The sequence below is a fragment of the Rhamphochromis sp. 'chilingali' genome (assembly GCF_963969265.1).
Source record: "Rhamphochromis sp. 'chilingali' genome assembly, chromosome: 9".
NCBI lineage: Eukaryota > Metazoa > Chordata > Actinopteri > Cichliformes > Cichlidae > Rhamphochromis > Rhamphochromis sp. 'chilingali'.
The window spans coordinates 8,599,859-8,625,542 of NC_137936.1; the positions used below are offsets into that span (position 1 = coordinate 8,599,859).

The following is a 25,684-nucleotide window of genomic DNA, read 5'->3' on the forward strand; positions in this document are numbered from 1 at the left end:
ATGCGAAGAGATCATCATCTACAGCAAACTTAGAAAGCAAAGGGTTAACATGGACCATCCTCTCGTTTTCCCCTCGCTGCCGCTTCAAACCGAATAACAGAGCATTAGGTTCTGGATGGATTCTTGTTATCTGCAATCAATTTTAAATGGAATCCAATAAAAGAGAAGCTGACACAGCGACTAAATCAGGTTTGGAGGTGAGTGAGTGCAGATGAATCTACTGTCAGCTCTCTGCACTATAATCTACTGCAAGCCCACTGATTAGCATTTGGGGTAAGTGGAGAGGAAAGTAAAGTTAACCAATCCATCACTGTCAAGATGAAGCACTCAAAGATTCAGAGGGAACACTGATGGTCACGGGTCACCTTTGAAGTCTTTATTTTACAATATTGACAAAGCAGTTTGACTTGAGACACAGCAGTCCTCTCTCTTTTGTCTACTTTTTATTTGGATGAGCATCGGGTGGGCTGGTGGACTGAAGCTGGTGTTACATTTTACGTGAGCAGATTATTCAATCCAGCCTCCGAGCTTCTTGGCAGTACAGCTAAACTGAGCGTGCACTCTTCATTCTTTGTTAAAAGGCAACACTCGTGCTGCTTTCGCAATTTTAGCTGAGTACAAACAGACAGGGCTGACGGCTGTTTCTGAGAATGATTGAACACAGATTTCGTACCCAGGGTTAAGTCTGCAGCTGGTTTTACAGGAACACTTGCACACTGCATAGCAGAGATGTGAGGCTGCACTCACATGCCCTCATCACTGTTCGGAGAAAGAAAAAAAAAAAAAAAAAAGTACCCTGACGAGTTCTGGGTAGAGTGACAGAAGCCCTGAGGTAAAGATAAAGCCCTTTAGATAACAATCTTTCATTTTAAATCACAAGCTGTGCATGAAACTTCAAGGGGTTTAGACTGAGAGAGACAAACGTATGAAATCTAAGCAAAATTAAAAAAAAAAAAAAGTCAAAATCTTTGGCACACAGATGTGCATTTGGTTCTTCTCAAATCCAGTCACTCTTTAACTTTTAATTCAGAAAGTTGTTTATCTTTTGAATGGTTTCCTCCTGCTGACCCAGAGAATCCAGCAGAATGCCCATAAACGTCTTCTTCAGTCCAAATCCATCCATCTTGTTCTCCAGCTTATTCTGCATATTGCGTTTGCGACATGAAGCATGTGCAAATATTACTGAAAGACAAACCCGTAGAAAAATGTCAGCTGTAATATCACACTTTGAGGATCTGGAAAATGTGTTTCATTGATTTTGAAACATTTCATGATGTCACAAATGCAGTGATCATTATGCTCTGAAGAATTATTAGACATTCAATCACCCAATCCCCTCTGAAAGCCAAACTTACAAGTCAGGGGTAAAGTGATGGCCCACATGAATACCAAGATGCTCCCCAGCATGGAAATCAATATGCAGCTGGTAACCATGATCAAAATGATGAACGCTGAAGGTTTCTGCTTCTTAAAGTTGTTGATCGCAGCTCCGTTCTCCCCCACCCACACCGAAACCACGAACACGACCGACACCACGACTATGGCTATGAGCGTCTCCAGAGGTTTCAGGATCCTGCAAGGCAGCAGCATAGAACATATGAGGGCAAGTTTAACGTACAACCCTTGTGTGCAATATTCGTCTGCCCAACTCCAGGTCCTACCCCTCGGGTTATACCTCCTTATGTGCATTTTATAATATGTAAAATAACTTGTGTAAAGTGCGCTTTTCTACTGCTCAGCTTCACACGATTATGACACTCAGGTATACACAGACATACACAGCCAGTAAATAACTCATGTTCAGTCCAAGCATGCAAAAGGCCCACTTTCACTGTGTACATGCTGCATATAATGTATTTTGTCAGTATATTTATGTGATTTAAGGCTCTTTTTTTTTTTTGCCTTAATGTCGTTATGCTTGCATAATGACAATAAACAGTCCCGAATCTTGAATCTGACATGCAGCTGGAGCACAGGCGCTGTTCTTGTGTGCTAACTGGCTCCATCAAGTGGTCAGATGCTGTGTGTGCAACAGCAACTGCTGAGTGGATCAGATTGGTTTACAAAAATCAAATCTCAGATTAGTTTAATTGTACGAAACAGCAGTAGGGGCAAATCAAGAAAAATTTAGCGAATAAAAAGAATTAGAATAAAGTCAAAATTTCAAGATTAGAGTCGCAATTCTATTTCGAGAAAAAAGTCGAAATGTGGAGATTACAGTTGTTCAAGACAAAATGCCACGGTTGCTCTGCCCTCTGAGTTGGTGAAACTACTTCAGAATCAGTTTTAGCAACAATGAAGGGAATGATTTCTCTTTTGAAACAGCTTGTAATGGACAGTTCGTAGGGCATCGATAGTTTCAATATCAGAGCATGTATGTTGTATCACACGCTGGCTGATCACTAACTCATGTACACAGGCAAACGTGGCAGTTTGTCTTGAAACAACTCCATTTTTCTTAATGTGCCCCTAATACTTATAAGTGTGTGTACACTTGGGATGATTAATATTTTTCCACTGAAACTGAGAAACGCCCCTTGCTGTTTGCAACCTGATGCCACTAAACCTGTTTCATAAAAGAAAAATGGAAAAGTTGTGAAATGCAAACAAAACAAAAACAGACAAACAAAAAAACCCCAAACAACTCTGGTGGAACATTTCACACTAAAACTTAGAAATATGACTTGATAGAAAACAAGCATCCAAAACAGGTTGAGTTTGCCCGAAGTGTTGCTGTTAAAAGATTCAGAGAAGACAGTCCAAAAGTGTGGGGGTGTCACCGAGTTAGCTGTGACCTCTTCAGACCCTTGCGCAACACTGCATAATAGCACAGGAACACTTCTAAAAACTACTGATGAGAAATAAATTTTAAACTGGTGCATCCACAAATGCAAGTTAAAACTGCATATAAGCAAAACCAGAGCTGTCCTCTTTGCGCTGACCACATTCAAGATGGACTGGAAAACTGTGCTGTGGATATTCTCAGGACTAAAGAGGAAAAGCAGAATCAGTGATGGTATCAAGGTGTGTTAGCGCACATGTGCATGCCTTCATGCATGTGTGAAGGCCCTGATAACGCTTAACGATTTAAATACTTGGAGCAACATATACTGCTATGCACATGATATCCTTTTCTTTTTCTTGTTTCATGGAAACTACAGACAGTGCAAAAGATGCCAAACCACATTCTTCAACAGCAGGGCTGCTAAACTGGCTCGTCGGCGGCTCAGATGTCTCACACACTAAAAACATTTAGAGCACTAAGGAACAGAAAATAGAATTAACTTTTGTGAGGCTGAAATCTTACAAATCCAGGATAGGACAATCTGAGCATTTATTACATTTTCAAAACACAATAACACTTCTCATTGTCCAAATTTGATATAATCACATTGTCTAAGGTTTAAATAAATCAGCAGATTGAAGCATTCTATTCTCATCTCCATCAAGACATCAAGATATCTCTTGTGCCTGTGCAGACATATTTGCTTTGTGATAGATCCAGCCTTGGCACGACGACAGTGATGCCACCAGGCCAAGTCCATGACCTCAGTAAATGTGGCTAGTGGCCTGCTAAGCAACTTAGTCAGGCTTTGTTGGATTACTGGCATCAAAAAAGCTCAAGAAAACTTCAGGAAACACGGCTTGATGAAGGTGGAAGCGGTTAAAATGTAGCATGATCAACTCATTGTCATATGCAGATGTTCGTCCTTTTATAGCAGAAAAGTTAATCTCCACAAAGTCCACAGAGGCTCTTTGGGCATTCTGTAGTACTTTTACTTGGAACTTTTCCTTTTGCAGTGACTTTTTCTTTTAATGTCTTGTTACAGTCACCTCATCTATACTTTGACGGTTTAGCTCTACTTCCTCATATTTAGCTCTATTGTTTAGTCAACATGGAGAGCTGATTTCTTGCTAATTTGTAGGAATGTTGCTCTAATCCTGAAAATCCTCTTCTTCTTGTAGGTTTGGTCTACAGGTATAATACTGAGTACACTGCACATAGTCCCTACTTAATCTGCCTACACTGACTTTTAATACTTCTTTGGTAAGCTTGCAAAAATGCCTTCAAACCGTACAAACAGTATAATATTACACTGATTTATTTTGTCCGAGTTATCATATATCATATACAATAACACTATAAAACAACTGTCTTTCACAAACACACAGCACAGAGACTGTTTGCTCTACACTGAATGGAAATAGCATCACAGGGTTTTCTGATGTTAAGTGGTTAAGCCATTCTGTCCAACTTGTTTGAACTTTGACACGTCTGAAAAACCAGACGTGTCAAAGTTCTCCCTGACAAATTCTCCAGTGCTCACTAATCAGGAGACTGGGGGCCTCTGATTAAGTTGCTGTTTTATCACCAGTGCTATCTGCAATATAACAGCTGACCAGAAGGCTTATGGGGCTTTCATGACCACAGCAAGTGTTGTGGCACAGCTCAGTGGACATCATTATTTTTAGCAGGCTGGGCTTTAGAAGGGGGGGTAGTGAGAAGCAAAGCCACGATGTTTTAGATCAGAGATAATATATGTCACATCTACCTTGTATGTAGTTACAAGATAATAGACGACTTCAGAAAATTCCTTTGCATAGGCACGTGTCTGTGCATGGATCTTGTTTTAAGTTATTCTACTTAAGTCCATTCTCAAAATTGTTTGCAGATACCTGTTTCACTGTTTAGAGCAGCCCCCACAAACGCAGGCTGTTTCTCAACTATAGAGTTAATATATGTGCATTTTAACACTGCTTAAATTACATTCTCATTTAATGATCGGTCGTTGGTTCTGGCACCAAAGAAATAAAAGTTCATATTCAGAATATAACAATAGCAGTGCATCACAGTCATTGTACTTTATGCGAGCTGGGTAAATAAACAAAAAAGACGAAGTTCTCTGATATAACATTACTTACCCGACGAGGAGGAAAACGGAGGTGACCAAAGACAGATAATTAGTTTGATAATAAAGCAGGTTGCTGACGACTCTGTTGTTCCATTTCGTAAAATCTTTGTCTGGTTTTGCGAATCTATTTGAGCCCGGAAAGAAGTCGGTCCACGGTCGGAGCGGTGCCACCTCCACCCTAGCCATCACTTCTGCCCCCTTTACTAAATCTGACAGCGCACAGAATCTGACAGACAATCGCCCTTAACTTCAAACCAGAATCTCGCGAGACTTGTTGTTGCACGTTCGTTAAAAACACTGCCTGACGAAACCTCGCGCTATTGGTTAGTAAAGTGCCCGGTATGGAAACTCTTCCGGCCAGCTTTCACGAGAGATAACAGGACGGTGTTATGGGAAATAGTGGCGATTTATGCGCATATAATCTCCTTGTTAAGTTGTAGGTCAGTTTGTCTGTTGTTTTTGGTTACACATACGTTGGCGTGGAAAAACATCAACGTGAAATGTTCACGAGAGCTGCTCGAGCGCAGGAGCATGCGTTCAGTGACTCATAGCTAGCTAGCTCGATAGAAGTAGTGATACACAACCAAGCAGCAGCCCGTGACAACGTGTCTTTTGTCTGTGCAGATGTGGAGCAGGTTACTGAGTCCTCGTGTGAGTGGTAGAGCAAGTTTGTGTTGGAGAAGCCTGTTTACCATGCAGCTAAAGACCAGCGAGTTCCAGTCCCTGTTCACTGATGGACTGAATGGATTGGCAGGTGAGGCACAGCTGCGGAAGGACACGTGCTAGCTGCACGGTCACTTAAACCTCTGAGTTTTCGCCTATTTGTGAAATGTTAATACCCGTGCACAATGACAGAGTGACTGACAACTTGATCACTTCCTATTAAAAATAAATGGGGACACTCGGAGAGCAGTTAAGTAACGAAGACCGCCCGTCGGTCTGTTACTTACTTTCTTATACAATTAATTATTAATGCAGTTTTTATTCAACATCGAGGTTTTTTATTAGGTACAGGTTTATTGTTTTAATGCATTGCGCTTCCATGGCGAGAAATTGAGTTTACTATACCGGAAAGAAGGGTTTGATGATGGTTCTTCTATGTTGATAGTAATAATTGCTTTATTTATTTAGTATTAAAACAGAAAGCTTGGAAATTGGGACCAAATATAAAACGGGATTTAAAAAGAAAATAAATATTAAGACAGAAAAAGCACTGCATCAGAAACGTATTATGTTGTAAGAGCCAAAAAACACACGAAGCACTCTGAGAGCCCAAATCTCCACCAAGGCAGCTCACTCGCTGGACAGTAAGAAACACTTTTAAATAGCTCTGTGTAGCATTATTATTGTTTTGACCTTCAGATCAATCTACTAACCTTGAATGAGAGGTTTAAAGCCCAAATGGGACATGAAATTCTAAATCTTTATACAGTGCTAACCACACTTGTAAAAATCATAGTTTCTAAGTTATAAAGCTTTTTGTCAGTTTATGACCAACAAGTCATTAAGTTGACCTTGAAGACCTCAGTGGGTCTAAGCCAAAATTTAATGGATATCATAATTAATGTCAAACTTTTGAGCTATCGTGTTTACAGACAGAAATACACACGTGCATAAACAGTACCAGAAACACAAGCTCCTTGAACGAAAGCAAAAGAGAATTAAAAACCAAATGAGAATATAAAGCAGCAATAAGAGGGCGAAAGACAAACCAGAGAGATCAATGATGTCACAAAAGCAAGTTTATAAAAATGTGTTTTTTTTAGTGATTTCAAGTAGTCACCAATTTTACCTTATCTCCTTGGGCAGATTGTTTTCGAAAGCTTGGGGCTGTGATGGCAATAGCACGGTCACCTTTAGATTTAAGTCTTGACTTTAGAGCAACCAGAAGGGCCTCAGCTGCTTTAAAAGTGACTAGTAAAATAATTTAAAACTTTTAAAACACATTATAAAACATGTAGAGAGGTAGAAGCAGAGCTGCTGCATTTTAATCTGGTTGGAGGCGAGACTGACTTTTCATTTATGCCAGAATGATTGAATAGCCTGTGGATGTTATTTTGAAGAAGCCGGGCCAAATAGGTTTTCAACGTTTGCGTGAAAAGTCACCAAGTTATAAGAAGCTGTCATTCCCTGATGTTGTCCCTCAACCTGCCTGAATAAATCCTGTTGATTAAAACAGCCATAGACCCTTTTTTCACATATTTTGATGGTATGAAAAGCAGAGTTGGATGTAAGTGGGAGTCACGTCAGTAAAACATGATAGTGAACTAATCAAAAACAGAACATACCCCAGAGTGACTGATTTAACTGATATTTGTGATGATGGCTGCATTTCAAACTTCACTTTAGCATCTTTGATGCAGTGCTTCACAGATGATGCAACTGTTCTTTCTCTTCTGTGTCAGAATGTCTGCTTCAGGACCAAAGCAGTGTGTAAAACTTGCCCCCCTTTTTTTTTAAAGGTATATTTAGACGAGAAAGAGATCGTGAGATGTAAAACTCCCTGTTTTATTAACAGACTAAGGATGAAATAGTTAAAATTTTTAAACTTATCAGGTGATTTGCAAGATAGCAAATACACTGCAGAGGTCAAAACAACCTCCAGGCACAACTTCTGAAAAGTTTCCTGAGTGTGTTTGCACGGTTTTTCCAGAGGTGTTTGAGAAACACCAGCATGAGCTGAGGATAGCTGGAGGTGCTGTGCGGGATCTGCTGTCTGGGAAGCGGCCTGAAGATGTGGATTTTGCTACCACAGCCACTCCAGAGGAGATGAAGCACATGTTTCAAACGGCTGGGATCAGGATGATCAACAATAAAGGAGAGAAGCACGGGACTATCACTGCACGAGTAAGAGGCTCTGCTGTGTAACGCTGATGAAGTCTTTCATTTGTCTAAATAATGCTAAAAGCTGTTTTGAACACAGTGTTAAACTTAACTGTCAGCGACTGCTTAACCAAACTTGCTGTCCTGGTATAGTTATGGTAGCTAATGTTGTTTGAAAGGAACAATAACTTTATTACTGATTTCTTAGAAAATGTATATTTTCTGTCTGTTTTTGTCTAATAGAAAATAAAATGCACTTAAGAAAATAATAAGTATTTAGACAGCTACATTTGAAGTGTACTCTATAGATAGATGCTGGGTGTCATTTTTAAAGATTCGCATGAGGTTCAGATTTTAGAGTTGGTGTTTATGGTAAATATGGGTGAAGGGGAGGTCATGTGAGTTAACAAGGCAAGAATTAGTGAAGCTTAAAAATGCATCGCAAATATTAGAGCTAGTTTGTCCAAATCAACACTTGTGATGATTCTTAAAATAAAAACCAAATGAAAAAAAAACAAGCCAGTCAAACAAGGTTTTAGGCTGAATGAGCTTTCTTCATAATTAGGATTAAGAATTAAATGTTTTAAAATTTAAATGAACAAATCAAAAAGTTCGTCTCATACAGTAGCTGTTTTATATTTTAAGGTAAATAACCTACAGAATTACAAACTAAAAGTGTAATTGTCCAGATTCTTCACATCTGTTTATGACCACGTGGTCATGTGAGGGTCAGTTATAATGGTGGAATAAAGTAAGTGTGCAAATATAAAGTAAATACGTGAGCAAAGATTGTGATGATTCACTGAGCAGCCAGCTGCATCATCAGTCTGATCAGTCAAATCTTAAATCTTAATGGAAAGATTGTAATGGTTGAACGGCCCTGATGCATTGCATAAATAAGCAGCCCACTAACAGGATGATCTTGATGAGTGTTTCCTTTATTGGGTGTTTGCAGCTGCACAATGAGAGCTTTGAGGTGACCACACTGCGAGTGGATGTTCAGACTGATGGACGTCATGCAGAGGTGGAATTCACAACTGACTGGCAGAAAGACGCTGAGCGGAGAGACCTCACCATTAACTCCATGTTTCTGGGTAATTTCCCTTCTTCTCCACTGAGCCTAAAAATGGACTGTACAAAGAATTGATAACACTGAGCTTCTTTCACCTGTACCTTCACCTTCACCCAAAATCTAAAAACCATTTTCATCTAGCACGTTTTATTTTTTTTTAATTATGATGTTTCAAGTATTGTACAGCTGTGATAATGGGACAGATTCACCATTTAAGAAATAAATCTGGTCTCCAGAAAAGTGAAGCCAAAATTAGGAATGTGTTCTTGGTGTTTTTCCTGAAATCTGTTAACTGATGCTTGACAGTGAGTTCAAAAGGAAGCTTAAGCCACAGGAAGCACTCGAGCAGGTTGTCCAGAATTTTCTTGGCAATCACAGAGCAGAGAACTTGAGTTTGTATTGAGAATAAACACATTAAAACAGTTTTGGAAGTACTTAAAATGTCAGAAATTATGTTGCTATATTGATATTTAAAAATGTCAAAACATCAGTGATGTGCATCTCAAACCTGCCATGCAAGCTTAAATTAGTTTTCATATGCGAAATCAATGTAAAAACAAACAAATTAAAGAGAACTAGAAGAAGAGTCGGTCTGAAGTTCCCAGTTGCAACCAAAAAGTATTGTTTTTGCATTCCAATTTTTTTGTGACAAGTTGTGTGACTCTGCTTCCTATAACAGGTCTGGACGGCACATTGTATGATTATTATCGTGGATATGAGGACCTGCAGAACCGTAAAGTGCGGTTTGTTGGCAGCGCTGAACAAAGGATCAAAGAGGACTACCTGAGAATACTACGATATTTTAGGTAACTTTCTCATTTCTTTTTGTATCTACTTGAGACTGTGAAGTTTAAAAAGCAGATTGTCTTCCTTGTTTGACGTGAGCCTACTAACCACCTCACTCCCATCATTTTGTCGCAGGTTTTACGGCCGAGTTGCTTCGGAGCCCGGTGACCACGAGTCTGAGACACTGACTGCCATCAGGGAAAATGGTCACGGACTGGGCGCTATATCGGGAGAGCGAATCTGGGTGGAGCTAAAAAAGTTGGCGGTCGGGAACCATGCTGCTCACCTGCTACAGCTGATCTATAGCCTGGAACTGGCTCAGTACCTTGGTGAGAGAGGGAGGGCACGGCTGGGTGTCTTAATAATTAATAACTCCAGATAAAAAATGTTTATATGTTTATGTTCAGCTGTTTTTAAAAAGAAGAAAAGGTAAATCTGACATTTTAAGAGTTTTTCACATTATATCCAGCACTACCAAAGATGAATTAGAAAAATTAATTATTTTAAAAAGGAAATCATGATGGTTGCAGCTCAGATGTCAACATTAGTTTTTCCCTGTAGGTTTTTTTTTTTTTTTTTAATTTTATGTATTTATTTAGCTGACGGTTACACATACACTCATACTCATAGAACTGGTTATTATTTGTGAAATATGCTTTTTGTAGACAACATTTTTTACCCAATATGGTCAAATTTGACCTCTTTGTGTAGAGCATGGTATCCCTTTTGCCTTGGCACGGATCCTTCTTAAAAGTGGGCTGAGGGGATGGCAGTGAAATCATTGTTTTCTTAGCATAGGTCTGGACATAATGGATCAAATGTGCCAACCTTTTTCTTGCAATTTGCAGCTGTTTATAACTGGGAGAAAGTTTTGGTTTCCTTCCCTGAGATAAAGAGGATTAAGTGCCTCCTGATGTCTGTGGTCCTCTGAGCTCTATTATTGTCTCGTATCTAATAAGGTTCTATTTCCTCTGATTTAACTCTTGTTAAATTAGTATTTAATAGGATTGAGGGAGAAATCATTCTACCAAACATTTTCTGTCTTGTTACACGTCAGTTCTGGTCACTCCCTCCTGTCCCTGCTGCTCCTCAGGGTTACCTCCAGATGGCGATATTGACGAGATGAAGCGAGTGTGGCAGAACGCCAAAGACCGCTCTCCCAAACCCATGACCATCCTGGCTGCTCTGTTCCGCTCCCCAGAGCAGGTGGAAAAGATGGACATCCGATTGAAGGTGTCCAGAGAGGAGAAGAACCTGGCACTGTTTCTGGTCAAATACAGACGGGAGCTCTGCAAGAGAGAAGATGAGCCAGACAGCCTCAAACCTTTCACTGACTTTATTATTGACGTAAGTTTCTTCTTCTTCCACTCAGTCTGTACAGAGAATATTATTTCCAGACCAATGTGGTCACTGATATTAGTCACATATGTGTTTAAAAAGCCAGTTTCACAGACATTAATTAACCCTTTGAGTCTGTGAATGTTCCCTACCATAGCCTGTGTCGCTAATGTTCAAGAGTTGCCAGCCTGCAGCCGTCATTCACAACAGACTGCAGCATGTTCTCATCCGACTGTTACGGCTTTGTTTTCAGAGGCAGGAAGTATTTAGGAAATGTGTGGCATCGTTAACCAGAGCTGAACCAAAACCACTGCTGATCTTTGATGAAATATTTATCTTTGCAATGTTTGTAGAATAAAAAAAAAAATAGTTTCCAAAACATTCTGGTAGTTATTTTTGTAAATGGTGCATATTTCACAAATCTTAGCTGAACCTTAGTTTGTGTTATAGCAGTATTTGTTTTAGCTGTTATTTTAAAGTTGTTTTGTTTTTTTATGTGGAAATGTCAACATAAATCGCTCTGGTGTTTAGATTTGCTAAATTGATTTGACACTAGTTTAAGCTTTGATCAGTTTTCGTTACAACCCAGCTCATAAGCTGAAACACACCGGAGAGAGACTGACACCAGAGTTTATAGAAACATCAGTTTTATTTTTAATTAGTTTATAATCTCATCTATCAAAGCCAGCCAACACTGTGCACTGCCACTGCAGGAGAGCAGGGGGTAGCAGAGGAGCCTAGAACAGGTCAAAGAGCCGAACCAAAACCAGATCTGTTAGGGTCAAATACTCTACAGCAGGGGTATGCAACTCCAGGCCTCGAGTGCCGGTGTCCTGCAGGTTTTAGATCCCACCCTGGGTTAACACACCTGAATCAAATGATTAGTTCATTACCAGGCCTCTGGAGAACTTCAAGAAATGCTGAGGAGTCATTTAGCCCTTTAAATCAGCTGTGATGGATCAAGGACACATCTAAAACCTCCAGGACACCGGCACTCGAGGCCTGGAGTTGCCTACCCCTGCTCTACAGCTACCAAAACACTCTGCTAGTTCTTTCTGTAGTTAGTGCATCTTTCACAAACCGTAGCTCAACTTCAGTTTTAGTTGTAGCAGTATTTTTTTAAAACTGTCATTGAAGTTCTTAAAGACATAAATATGAAATTGTGTTTAGATTTGCTAATTAGACACATGATTCCACATTCAAGCTAAAGTATAATAGACAATTTCAACACTATAAAGCCTACATTATTGACATTCTACACTTTCTTTATATTTCCATGTATAACTAGACATATATGCTGGGCAGTATTTATAAGGGAATAGTATTGTCTTTTATATGTAGTTATTTTGTTTTCTTTGTTCTTTTTAAATGTACTTGAAGTTTAGTGCAGTAAAATTAACACATTTTAGGGACTAATTGGAAAAAAAAAAGTGTTGCCAATGCAAACAAAGGCAGCAGGATTTTACAGATAAGACATTTTATGAAAGTTTAACCTAACTTGACCGCAAAGAGAGATCAGAGGTACAAAGTACTGTGATATTTAGAATCCGTATATCAGTCGCTATATGCTTGTGGTCAGTACAAACAATGGTAGTAAGAACCATAGTTTTAAATGGCTCTATACAACATTATTATTATTACTTTGACTTTAAGATCAGTTTATTGGCCAGGGGTCAAATGCGACATATTTTAAATCTTTCTACAATATTTTCTATATGTTGAAACTACACACCGCACTTGTAAGTATTGTTTCTAAGTCATAAACGCTCCCGTGCTATGGAAATGTGCTTTGCTACCAGCGCGAGTAGTCATGTCTTGAGCTGGTGACAAAACTAATTATGGAAACTAACAAACATACTGATTGTGACATGAAAGCCTCGTAAATGTCAAGATGAGGTAGATTTTTACAATGTTTTGTACACAGACAGTAAAGAGTATGACCATCAACAGGAAGTATCCTGAAGTTTAAAAAGAGCCATCAAGACATTTATGCAAATATAGCGAGTAAAGGAGGGAGTTGGTTTATTTCTGGTTCATTTAATCCAGTGACTCTTGCTTCATGTCATTCAATTAGTGAATGAAAATCAGCTGAACAAGTAAGAGTTTTAAGTTCCACCATTTAATGGTTGCAGCTTTCTTTAAAAAATAAAAAGTGATCGGTGCAGAGTCAGCTTAGGCCAGGAGGGCTGCCTGGTTTATAACATGCTGGTGGATCCCTGACTGTGAGCGAGGAAGTGAACATGTACAACACCTTGTAGGATTAAGCAATAATTGAAAGATGGCATGTTTACTGAATATATAAAAAGTCAGTTTGGGAGAGACAGTGTTCTGTTCTCACCATTTTTCTAAAGTTATTTTCAAAACCAAATTTAGTCGTTGTATCTTAAGCTGTCACTTTTTTTAGACTGTTTTTGTTCTTATATGTTTTAATTTAATTTTTGTTTTACTCAGGTTGACATTGATAAACAAAAACACAACCCTTCCATCACCAGAGGCACCACTGGATAAAGTAGACGGAGAAAGAACGAAGACTGGTTTCTCTGGTTTCTCACTGGGCTTGTCTCGCCTTATAGAGCAGATTTCTTTATTTGGGTTTTGCTGTGTGCATGTTGGTTTGACGTCGGCTGAGAGTCAGTTGGAAAAATGTGCAGCTGCATATTTTTAACCACTCAGGATTTAAGAGAATTTGAGTCAAAACGGTGGCGACAGTTTAAGATTTGTCTGCTTTTGTTGCCAGACCGCTGTCAGTCAAACCTGATCAGACCACAGTGTCCTGAACAGTTCAGCCAAGTATTTACTGTAAATGGTAAACCTTTCTTACTGTTGCTTGTGACTGGGATGTTCTAGAAAATCCCTCTGTGGTTACTTCGATTCACACACATGTCGCATCCTTTCAGAGTCGGGAGCTGGATTCCCAGAGTAAAGTGTGCGAGCTGCTCAAGTACAAAGGTGAGGAGAAGCTCCTGTCAGAGCTGAGCAGATGGTCCATCCCTCGCTTCCCCATCAGCGGGCACGATCTGAGGAAGCTGGGCATCACCTCGGGCAAAGAGATAGGCGCCACCTTACAGAAGCTCCGTGACATTTGGAAGAAGAGTCATTACCAGATGGACAAAGATGAACTGCTGAGTTATGTAAAGCTATAAACAAGCAGAGGAGCAGAAATGTTTTTGTTGTGTTTAGATGGTAATCACATGGACGCTTGATGCTGCGACTGCACTGCTCCTGGGTATTGTTTGAGCAGCCTGATGCTCAAACAATCAGAAAGGACGCTACGGTGAGTGAGACATGAAATCGGGCGGAAAAATGCTCTTTAGCCTGAGCCTGCAGCCTTGGGCCACTATTGTTGATGCTCAGCCAGTTGAATTCTCATCTTTTGCAGTAAACTCGCTCTGACCTGTAAAGGACGACAACACATGGAATAAATTCAGTTTATTCACAGTAGATGTTTATTTTCATTGTTCACATGATGATAGGAAGCAGAGGAATGTTTGTGTCTGTGGCTTTTTTATGTTGACTGTATTTCTGTTTTCTGTACAGATCATTTTACACTTCTACTAAAAGGTTGTTTTCATGGCTGCCCTTTTCTGCATGCTCTGTACAATAAAAGGTGGCCCCTGTGTGTGAATGCTAATGTTTCTGGCACTGTGAGAAATAAATTTTTCTGTGCTGGAGTGAGATTGCTCCTCCCTCCCACAGAGATGAGACATAAAACCCGCTGATCTCCTTTACTACCGCTCTCTGTGTATGAAGAAGCTCAACAGTTGTTCAGCCCGTGTCCCTCCCACCGTCGTTTTTACATTTCGATGAAATCGCCAAGAGTTTTCTGTATCGTTCGCATGCCGCCTCTGCCGCTGGATTCACCTGGAGTGGTTATTTAATCCCCTCTGTGCTGCGCTTGGGTTGAACGCATGGCTTGGATCGGTGTAAATATCAGTAACGTCTCTTCGGAGAGTGCACTGATTGGTGACGATCCTCGGGATGAGCGCTTGGCGCAGGTGGAAATCGCCCTTCTCGCCATCATCTTCATCACAGCGGGGATCCTAAACTTTGGGATTTTGCTGGTGCTGTGGAAGCGCAGGAAGCCGCTTTCCAGAATGCGCGTCTTCGTTTTCCACCTGTGCGTCGCTGACTTGGTGGTCACATTTTTCCAAGTCTGCCCCCAACTCATCTGGGACATCACCGACAGGTTCATCGGTCCAGATGTGCTGTGTCGGGCGGTAAAGTACCTGCAGGTGGTCGGGATGTTCGCCTCCACGTACATGATCGTAGTGATGACTATAGATCGGTACCAAGCCATCTGCAATCCCATGGTAACTTTCCAGAGGCGCAGGGCGCGCTGGAACGGTCCGGTGTGCGCCGCCTGGTGCGTCTCCGTCCTCTGCAGCCTCCCGCAGGTCTTCATCTTCTCTCGGGTCGAGGTCGCTCCCGGCGTGTACGATTGTTGGGCGCAGTTCATCGAGCCGTGGGGACGGAGAGCCTACGTAACCTGGACGACTTTGGTGATATTCGTCCTGCCAATTCTCACCGTGATCGTGTGCCAGGTGCGCATCTGCCGCGCAGTGCAGCTTAACTTCCACATGAAGACGCACCACGTCGGGGAAGCGGTCAGCAAGCCTCCGTCATCGAGGGCCAGCAGCGTGGCAGGAGTGTCCAAGGCCAGGGTGAAGACGGTGAAGATGACCGTGGTCATCGTGCTCGCATACATCCTCTGCTGGACACCTTTCTTCACCGTGCAGCTTTGGTCTGTCTGGGACGACGAGGCACCCACACAGAGTAAGAAGACAGTGATCCCACAACACGCAAAAAGGGCACAGTCTGACATAAAAGTCACTGGAAAGCAAAAAAAAATTGTTATTACTGCAAGTTTAAGTGGCTACAAACGCCATCATGCTCAGGAAAACAATAGAGGAGGAAACTAGAATTTTAATTGCTTTGAACTCATTCCACTTATACAATCCCGTTACACTTAATACATCCAGTAAATTACATTATTTCTAACATCTACACCTTAAAATCTCTTAGTATTACAATGAAAGTGAACTTTAAAAGTGAAATTACGAGGGACGGATGCCCTCTCCACTTGAATGAAGTCACTGTAATCGACAGACAGTACATTAGGTCAAAGGTTAATGGTCCTTAATTTCACAAAGCATCAACAGATAACTTAAAATAGCCACAAATCTGTAAGAGACAACCAAGCCCAAATAAAGTGACTCTCATGTCCTCCTCCTCTATCTCCAGGTGCAACCTTCACCATCTTGATGCTGCTTGCCAGTTTAAACAGCTGTGTGAACCCCTGCATCTACATGCTGTTTAGCGGAAAGCTACCCAAAAGGGTGGTCAGCCTGCTTTGTGTAGGTCAGCCTGACCTGAAGGAGTCCATGCAGGAAGAAGCCACTGTGGTCAGCTCCATGTACATCAGCCTCAAGAGCCTATCGGACTGCAGATGAAAGCCCCGATGATCACACACTGATTACACCTCATTTCACATGGTGTGAAAGTACGGCTCCCTCATGGTAAAGACTGAAACTCTTCTAATAAGTGTGAAGGCAAACAGCCTAGCAGTGTAATGTTCCTACTCTACAGATGATCACTGCATACAACGCTTTCATACAGAAAATGCCAGACACACGATCTTGCACATCACATTTTGAAAACATTTTTCAAATTAAAAGAACAAAAACAATAAAAAAAATAGCTGTGACTGAAATATGTCCTCAAGTACTGGATAAATTCACTAAAATCCCAAATTTGACATTCGTGGTGCTCAGAGGAAGAGTCTCTCTGCAAGCACTAACCTGAGCTTGAATATTACTTTGACTTTATTAGCAGGAAATGCTCAGATATGAATGGTCTCCAGCTGATAATAACTTGAGCAGTAGCGTTTTCGTCTGGCACCGTTATCAGGTAGGAGTTTTATTTTGTCTGAGACCAGCTGACGAGTAAAAACCTCGAAAGCCAATAATCACATCCCCACCAGCTTCAGTTGTGATTTGATTAAAAAGACTGTGGTGTATGACTCAAAATGTTGTTTCTGATATTTTACTGCGTTGAATATTTTCCACAAAAAGGTTGTTTATCAGCTGATCTTGTGAAATGTTTCACCTAAATGCGATTGTTCCCATGTCTGTGTTTAAATATCTCGTATGTCATCTGAATTAAATACTTCAAGCTCCTTTTACGCCCATGTGTACATACGATCATGTGTATGACAGTGTCCGACCTACACTCGGTGGCTGAAATAGTTAACAGGCGACATCAATAGTACTTATTTTCAGACACTCTGTGTTCAGTGCCCCTAGAGAGTCATTGATACATGTTGCCATTTTTCCTTTCATCCCCCAAGAATCTAGGGCTGTGATTTCTGATGACTTGTTTCTTTCTTCCCATCAGCACCGTCACGTTGAGAAAAGAAAAAATCCCTTTGGATTTAAAGCTCAACTGTTTATTTGCACTCGGAGGCCTCGGTTACACATACTTCTGTTTGCTCACTTTATATTTAGGCCTCAAATTTTCTGCTGAAGATCACTTAATAGCGTTTCCATCTTCCACGTGGAGGATGGAATGCAAGCGTATGTAATTATTCAATCGTGCGCTATATATTATTATGCAACATATCATTAGAACTCACGGAGAGCGAGGTGGGAAAGATTAGCAAAAACCCAGCATGCGGCACATCTTTCTGAAGCGAGCGGTTGAAGATGTGCATCTTCTGTGTGTAATTTGCTAGCCAGGAGAACTTAATAAAACATTTCTGTGAAACATCATTACGGCCACAAGAAATGCGCTTCTGTGCTTTCATTAGGCTGCACAGACAAATCCGACACAAATTGTCCAACAATAAATCTGCTTTTACCCTCATCAGCGAGCACCCAGCAGGGACTCGGCAGGGACATTTAACAGTAATAAGAACAACGGCTGCTGGGCGCTCGTGAGGTCATTAATATTTAAACCAATCAGCGCACCCCCTAAAATATAAATGGTTCCCTACACCAAGACCAAAAGTTCACCATAGAACTTGATAAATAAAAATATTGGCCACCCCACTTCAGTTTTCATGCATTACAGGGTCGCATTTCAGTTCTGCTTGGTAGTGTTTATAGTATAAAACACTATGACGTGTCCTTATTCTGGGATTATACTGACCACATACCCAGCATTCAATTGGAAATTACTTACAATAACTGACATAAAATAACGAAACACTGACAGCTCAGTAATGAAATATATAAAGGCCTACTTGTAACAATTGTGTGTTGTCTAGAAAACCTCAATAAAGTTTGTTTGTGCTGGCCTGTGCTCCCTGACTTCAGTTTCTATCATCACATGCATCCGTCGTCGAATCCTAAAGCTATATTAATGTTCTTCAGTGTCTCATGATTGGTCACAACATTTAAACTACTTGTACATGAGGGCATTAAAATAGACATGACTTGAAGGGAAAAAAAAATTATGCACCAAAGTCAGCACACATGTGAATGTGATTAACTCGTCTGTTCACTGTGTTATTCATCTCCGTCCTTTAAAAAAAAAAATCAATCTCCGTCCTTTAATGCGAGTATTGAGCTGATTATTCTGTCTGATATTTGCTACTTTTGCGTCTTCTTTGAGGAAGCTTGAATGTGCATGCGTTAACTACTCACATCAGCGAAAACGATAATTATTACGAAGGTTCACTTTTTTCAGCATCCTCCTGTCTGTCTCAGATGTGTTTCAGCAAGAGTTTTGCAGATGCTCAAAACATTCTGCGCATTAAAAACGTACCACACCTGAGTGTTTTTGGGATATGTAGGAAATGAGCACATCTCAGCCATGTTGCTCAGCCTGACTGTAAACAATAGAGACAACTTTACCTTTGGTCTGTTAGAACAACAGAAATATTTCTGTGATCCAGCCCCTGGACAGGGCTCAGCACAAACAGTGGCCACATGAGGCCATTTTCATGTTTCCATGTTCCTAACAAGCTTGAAAGCCATTATTTGCTATGACCACTTTTATTCTTCAGCACAGTCTGAGCTCTCTTATGTAAGCTTTTCTTGTCTTTTTTCAGTGCTGTGTCAAACTCTGACAGTACCTTTCTGAGTTTGTAATTCCACCAATTTTGACAAGGTCCCCAGCACCACTGATTGACATGCAGCTTGATACCATGATGCTGTTGTACCTCTCTCTTGACTTCCCCAGTTAATGATATTAACAATGATATGAAATAAAAAGGTGAAATTTGGATCAATCACTCCATAAGCTCTTTTCAGCCCAGTGCTTTTGTAATTTGGCATACATCAGGGGTTTTTTCCCGTTTCCCTTCCATTCAGTAATGGCTTCTGGACAACCACCCTTCCCCTGACACCGAAGTATGCCAAGTTTTCAGTTAATGGCTCTTTGGGAATCACCTTATTGGTGCATCAATACTATTTTATGAGTGTCAAACTGTGTTATCGTTGACACTTTTCATAGATTTATCTAAAGAAAGTGGATATTTTTTCCAACATAGTAACAAAGAGTTAAAAGATACAATTTAAAATTGGTTCTCTGCTAAGTTCTCTGTTCATTGCTTAAGTTAAGGAACCTTGTTTATTACTGAATGATTTGTAGGTCATTGGTGGTCTAAAAAGAAGCAAAAGCAAAAAAACACAACCCCCCCCCCCCCCCCCCCCCGAAAGACCTTTAGAAAGCCTGCACAACTATTGCTTAAGACCACTTTAGAAATCTGAAGAAAATCTGGCTCCTTGGAAAAAAGCAAAAAGAAAGAAATGTGGGTTTGCTACATTCGGCTTTACTATAACTAAATCAAGCCTTATACGTGAAAGAATGACTTCTAGTCTCTTCCTCACAGGGAGGTATGCAGTTTACCGACTTGATAATGGTACATACCCAAAGCCAGGACACGTGTGTGTAGGTAGCACTGAAAAAACATACCCAGGCTTTCTGTCTTCACCCAGTCAAGCCAATCTTCCCTGGCAGAGATCTTCAATACGTCAGACAAAAAGCCTTAAATGACCCAGACACTTGAGATCCAATATGTCTATCTTTGTCACCACAATCGATTCTATCACTGAGCACAGTGTGTGTTCAAGAGGCATTTAAAATTTTCTTTCCTGCCTTTGTCTTCTTAAGGCTGTTGACGCCAAAACACGTAAATATCAAAAGGTTGATTGAAGAAGGGTGTTATGATCGGGCCATTTACCATATGGTGGATGACAAATGCATTACTTAACAAACCACTTCATGTGCACAGAGAATAAACTGCTTGTGTCCTACAATTTAGAACAGATTTGAGAACAAAAAGCCTCAGAGATGTCACGAAGACACAGAACATATTGTCAACATTATAAAAATAATAATAAAAAAACCCTTAGATGGTCATAGTCAAAAAAGGGACCCTTTTGGGTCCCCTTGGATTTTTGATTCTCAATATATCAGTCATTTTAAAGACTAGTTGCATGAAACTTGGCCAGGAGTTGCATTTTAGCATTATTTTTAAAATTCATTGATCCCCTCTATGGTGTTGTGTATAGTAAAGGAGATTCACATAAGTGTTACCGTCTGTGGTCGTCGTACCATTTTGGGTCCCATTGACTCCCTTTATAATCACATATTTTCGATATACTGTAATCCTGACATGTGATAATTTTTTTCTCGTGAATACCTAATGGATCTAAGCCTGAGCCTTCAAAATAAAGGAAAAATATGTTTTGGATCCAATGAGCACAATATTAGGTACAGCACCACCATAGACATTTTCAGTGGTTTTGAATGCAGGACATGGTTATCTTATTATGCAAAATACATGACAATAAAACAGCTGACCACCATAAAATAGTCTCGATGTAGTGGAACTGATATAAGAGAGTGGTGTGAATGTGATTGAGAATATATTTATATTTTATATATATATTTATAATATATATTATGGGTTCCCCCCCCCCACAAAAACAATAAAAAATAAACAGGGGCCTTTATGACAATAAAGCTATAAAAACATAAAAAATATTTACAAAATTATGAAAAACTTTATATCTGTGGTTAGGTCTGAAGTTGTTTAAAAGATCTGATGTGGAAAAAAAATGAAAAATTAATTCATATATGATATTGCTATATCACCTTTTGGATGGGGACCATTTTGAGTCCCGAGGGATACCAATGGATGTATAATGCAAAAACTCTTATTGCTCCAAAAATAATAATGCAGCCAAATCAATTCTGTTATGAATTCTTTACCCATCCAAGGCTCTAATAACCTCATGCCAAGTAGTTCCATTTGCAACTCATTTTTTGAAAATATTGCATATTATGGTTTTTTACCCCCCAAAGAAAATAAACAGAGGTCTTTATGACAATAAAGCCATAAAAACATAAAAAATATTGAGAAAATTATGAAAAACTTTATATCAGTGGATAGGTCTGAAGTTGTTTAAAAGATCTGGTGTGAAAAAAACTGAAAAAAAAATTCATAAAATTCATTGCTATATCACCTTTTGGATGGGGACCATTTTGGGTCCCGAGGGATACCAATGGATGTATAATGCAAAAACTCTTATTGCTCCAAAAATAATAATGCATCCAAATCAATTCTATTCTGAATTCTTTACCTATCCAAGGCTCTAATAACCTCATGCCAAGTAGTTCCATTTGCAACTCATTTTTAAAAAATATTGCATATTATGGTTTTTTACCCCCCAAAGAAAATAAACAGAGGTCTTTATGACAACAAAGCCATAAAAACATAAAAAATATTAAGAAAATTATGAAAAACTTTATATCAGTGGATAGGTCTGAAGTTGTTTAAAAGATCTGGTGTGAAAAAAACTGAAAAAAAAATTCATAAAATTCATTGCTATATCACCTTTTGGATGGGGACCATTTTGGGTCCCGAGGGATACCAATGGATGTATAACGCAAAAACTCTTATTGCTCCAAAAATAATAATGCATCCAAATCAATTCTATTCTGAATTCTTTACCTATCCAAGGCTCTAATAACCTCATGCCAAGTAGTTCCATTTGCAACTCATTTTTTGAAAATATTGCATATTATGGTTTTTTACCCCCAAAATATAAACATGGGTCTTTATGACAATAAAGCCATAAAAACCTAAAAAAATTTAAAAGAAATTAAGAAAAACTTTATATCAGTGGATAGGTCTGAAGTTGTTTAAAAGATCTGATGTGAAAAAAAATGAAAAAAAAATTCATATATGATATTGCTATATCACCTTTTGGATGGGGACCCCTTTGGGTCCCGAGGGATACCAATGGATGTATAATGCAAAAACTCTTATTGCTCCAAAAATAATAATGCATCCAAATCAATTCTGTTATGAATTCTTTACCTATCCAAGGCTCTAATAACCTCATGCCAAGTAGTTCCATTTGCAACTCATTTTTAAAAAATATTGCATATTATGGTTTTTTACCCCCCAAAAAACAGGGTTTTTTATGACAATAAAGCCATAAAAACCTAAAAAATATTTAAAAAATTATGAAAAACTTTATATCAGTGGATAGGTCTGAAGTTGTTTAAAAGATCTGATGTGAAAAAAACTGAAAAAAAAATTCATAAAATCCATTGCTATATCACCTTTTGGATGGGGACCATTTTGGGTCCCGAGGACCGTAAAAGGGTGAAAATTTGAAAAACTCTTATTGCTCCAAAAATAATAAAGTATCCAAATCAATTCTGTTATGAATTCTTTACCTATCCAAGGCTCTAATAACCTCATGCCAAGTAGTTCCATTTGCAACTCATTTTTAAAAAATATTGCATATTATGGTTTTTTACCCCCCAAAAAACAGGGGTTTTTATGACAATAAAGCCATAAAAACCTAAAAAATATTTAAAAAATTATGAAAAACTTTATATCAGTGGATAGGTCTGAAGTTGTTTAAAAGATCTGATGTGAAAAAAAAAGAAAAAAAAATTCATAAAATCCATTGCTATATCACCTTTTGGATGGGGACCATTTTGGGTCCCGAGGACCGTAAAAGGGTGAAAATTTGAAAAACTCTTATTGCTCCAAAAATAATAAAGTATCCAAATCAATTCTGTTATGAATTTTTTACCTATCCGAGGCTCTAATAACCTCATGCCAAGTAGTTCCATTTGCAACTCATTTTTTAAAAATATTGCATATTATGATTTTTTACCCCCCAAAAAACAGGGGTTTTTATGACAATAAAGCCATAAAAACCTAAAAAATATTTAAAAAATTATGAAAAACTTTATATCAGTGGATAGGTCTGAAGTTGTTTAAAAGATCTGATGTGAAAAAAACTGAAAAAAAAATTCATAAAATCCATTGCTATATCACCTTTTGGATGGGGACCATTTTGGGTCCCGAGGACCATAAAAGGGTGTAAATTTGAAAAACTCTTATTGCTCCAAAAATAATAAAGTATCCAAATCAATTCTGTTATGAATTTTTTACCTATCCAAGGCTCTAATAACCTCATGCCAAGTAGTTCCATTTGCAACTCATTTTTTAAAAATATTGCATATTATGATTTTTTACCCCCCAAAAAACAGGGGTTTTTATGACAATAAAGCCATAAAAACCTAAAAAATATTAAAAAAATTATGAAAAACTTTATATCAGTGGATAGGTCTGAAGTTGTTTAAAAGATCTGATGTGAAAAAAACTGAAAAAAAAATTCATAAAATCCATTGCTATATCACCTTTTGGATGGGGACCATTTTGGGTCCCGACGACCATAAAAGGGTGTAAATTTTGACGGCTATCCAAGGGATAAAAAAACACCACACTTAAGTGATACCTCATGTTCATATTGTGCGTGAGCGCAAATGTGTCAGGGCGTGACTCCTGAAGATGTTTGAAACAGTTGTGAAACTGTGAGTGTGAAATAAAACTTGGTGGAAACCACAAAAACTTCAATTGTTATGGATTACGTCTGGAATTTAAACAGAACCATTTCCTTACTTTCTCCTGTCCTGATGCAGTGAGCCAGTAAACACAACAAACAGACAGAGCACATGCAGAACAGTGTATACCTGAGATCTATTATAGCATCCAGGACATGTGTCCAGGCTGCTGTCATTAGAATACCATACATAATCAAACAGACGTGCATTAAGGTGCTTTACAATACAACACTTTCCCATCACATGTGCCGATGATATTTGAAATATGGGAAAATTGCATTGGATTATGTAATGGAAGGAAGAGGTGTTTTGATCCAGGTGTGTCATTGTCTGAGGGCTTTTGCTATTGTCCAAGCACGAGTTTCTAATTAAACTTTTAAAGAAAGTGCAAAGATGAATAAAGCGCTTTATAATTCATGTGCATGACCTCAGCTTGATTAAAATAAAATGGGGCTGTGACTCCATAATGGTTGCTAGTCCCAGGAATAGGTCTGTCTTCTTATTATGGTCCATGCCTGAGGGGCTGTGTCCATTTATCAGAGCGGCTATTAGGCCCAGATAAGACAGCTCTATTCAGAGGCTTGAGGGAAGCAAGGTCAGGAAGTTCCAGTGTTGTTAGTATACTTAGCCTATATAATATGTGGAATATGCAATGTGCAATGATATAACCTAATTTTTGTGTTTATAAGAAGCTTAATGTTGAATGTGATCCCATTATTATAACAAGAAAATTTCATACAGATAACAGTGGACTGCTGCACATCTTACTCAACTGGTCTGATGTTCTTCTGGAGTCTAAAAGGTGCATAACACATATTATTGCTGAATAAATGATGTATTCAAAATTAATTTGAAAATCAAGAATACCTGTTTATCAGAGTTAGTAATGTTATGGGCAGGGTCTGCCGTGCATCTCACCCTGTGGTACTCCCTCAGGACACTAAACAGATGAGAAAACAGAGTATTTGCTATTTAAGATACTGCACTGTTTATTGCTTATGAATCATATATAAAGAATTGATGGCACAAATCATCTGAACTCCTTTATTCCTTTTCTTCATGATGTAACCACTGATTTTATATAAAAGATGTGCAAACCCAATAACTTAACAATGCCCATTGGTTGTCAATGAGTGGCACTTTTAGCATTTTGGTCATCACCAGGTTAGTTTACAGGGGCCACAAATGACCATATTTGGACAAAGAGGGCCGTACAAATGTAGGTATCTGATAACTAATGCAGATGAACAGTTTAATTTAGTAACATTAAAAATTTACTCACCAAACTCCCTGCATGCTTAGCACCCCACAGTAGGCCATATTATTCATCTGATAACTCCAATAAAAATGCTCCAAATGCACTGACAGCACAAATAGGATGCAAAGATTGAGTTCAGTGACTGGAATAAGCAGTGGTGAGGCCTAGCAGACAGGCAACTGCTACAGTTTCTTGTCTCAGCATGCCATAGATTATTAGAGCATGTGCACCCCTAACCATAAGCATTAGCAGCGTCCGTACAGTTGCGTTGTCACGTCTTTTTTGAAGGACGTTTATCCACAAAAGCCATTTTTGTACCAGGTTTTTTACTGCTGTGAACTTGTGCATTTTAACAATGGAAAATAAGCGAATTGACTCAATTCTGAATTCAGCCTCAAGTGGCCACTTGAGGAATTGCAACCTGTTGATCATTTCTTTTTTTCTTTTTCTTTTTTATCCCACTTGATTGTATTCTTTCTAACACATGACTCAGATGACCATCAGGTGGAATAAAGCAAATAAGTAAAGGAGATTTGTTCTTCAAGTATATGAATATGATATACCGGCCACTTTATTAGTTACAACTAGCTATCACTGGATTCGTCTCCTTTCATCTTC

General features: G+C 39.0%; 3 protein-coding genes across 4 annotated transcripts; 2 read left to right on the forward strand and 1 right to left on the reverse strand.

Moving 5' to 3' along the window:
• Positions 1-428: 428 nt before the first annotated feature.
• Positions 429-5,149, reverse strand: arl6ip5a (ADP-ribosylation factor-like 6 interacting protein 5a). Its single transcript, XM_080891350.1, has 3 exons — positions 4,924-5,149; positions 1,356-1,573; positions 429-1,182 (listed from the first exon to the last, which is right to left on the reverse strand). Exons 1-3 carry the CDS (start codon positions 5,097-5,099, stop codon positions 1,022-1,024), a joined length of 555 nt encoding a protein of 184 aa, XP_080747476.1. The 5' UTR covers positions 5,100-5,149; the 3' UTR covers positions 429-1,021.
• Positions 5,150-5,212: 63 nt separating this feature from the next.
• trnt1 (tRNA nucleotidyl transferase, CCA-adding, 1) lies at positions 5,213-14,643 on the forward strand. 2 transcript variants are annotated; one of them, XM_080891349.1, is made up of 8 exons: positions 5,213-5,353; positions 5,538-5,667; positions 7,567-7,760; positions 8,692-8,830; positions 9,488-9,614; positions 9,730-9,923; positions 10,688-10,941; positions 13,384-13,813. In XM_080891349.1, exons 2-8 carry the CDS (start codon positions 5,538-5,540, stop codon positions 13,438-13,440), a joined length of 1,095 nt encoding a protein of 364 aa, XP_080747475.1. In that variant the 5' UTR covers positions 5,213-5,353; the 3' UTR covers positions 13,441-13,813. The 2 variants fall into 2 exon arrangements, with proteins under 2 accessions (XP_080747475.1, XP_080747474.1); XM_080891348.1 differs by lacking the exon at positions 13,384-13,813 and adding an exon at positions 13,830-14,643 and having other exon boundaries at positions 5,214-5,353.
• A 120-nt stretch (positions 14,644-14,763) lies between these two features.
• On the forward strand, positions 14,764-18,152 carry avpr2b.1 (arginine vasopressin receptor 2b, tandem duplicate, 1). Its single transcript, XM_080892343.1, has 2 exons — positions 14,764-15,705; positions 16,174-18,152. Exons 1-2 carry the CDS (start codon positions 14,841-14,843, stop codon positions 16,380-16,382), a joined length of 1,074 nt encoding a protein of 357 aa, XP_080748469.1. The 5' UTR covers positions 14,764-14,840; the 3' UTR covers positions 16,383-18,152.
• The last annotated feature ends 7,532 nt before the right edge of the window (positions 18,153-25,684 follow it).

Coding starts and splice junctions, on each gene's coding strand:
- arl6ip5a (XM_080891350.1), bottom strand. CDS start 5,099: ATGGCTAGGGTGGAGGTGGCACCGCTCCGACCGTGGACCGACTTCTTT. Junction 1,574..4,923: donor TCCGTTTTCCTCCTCGTCGG/GTAAGTAATGTT, acceptor GCTGCCTTGCAG/GATCCTGAAACCTCTGGAGA. Junction 1,183..1,355: donor CATCACTTTACCCCTGACTT/GTAAGTTTGGCT, acceptor TTTGTCTTTCAG/TAATATTTGCACATGCTTCA.
- trnt1 (XM_080891348.1), top strand. CDS start 5,538: ATGTGGAGCAGGTTACTGAGTCCTCGTGTGAGTGGTAGAGCAAGTTTG. Junction 5,668..7,566: donor TGGACTGAATGGATTGGCAG/GTGAGGCACAGC, acceptor CGGTTTTTCCAG/AGGTGTTTGAGAAACACCAG. Junction 9,924..10,687: donor GGAACTGGCTCAGTACCTTG/GTGAGAGAGGGA, acceptor GCTGCTCCTCAG/GGTTACCTCCAGATGGCGAT.
- avpr2b.1 (XM_080892343.1), top strand. CDS start 14,841: ATGGCTTGGATCGGTGTAAATATCAGTAACGTCTCTTCGGAGAGTGCA. Junction 15,706..16,173: donor CGACGAGGCACCCACACAGA/GTAAGAAGACAG, acceptor CTCTATCTCCAG/GTGCAACCTTCACCATCTTG.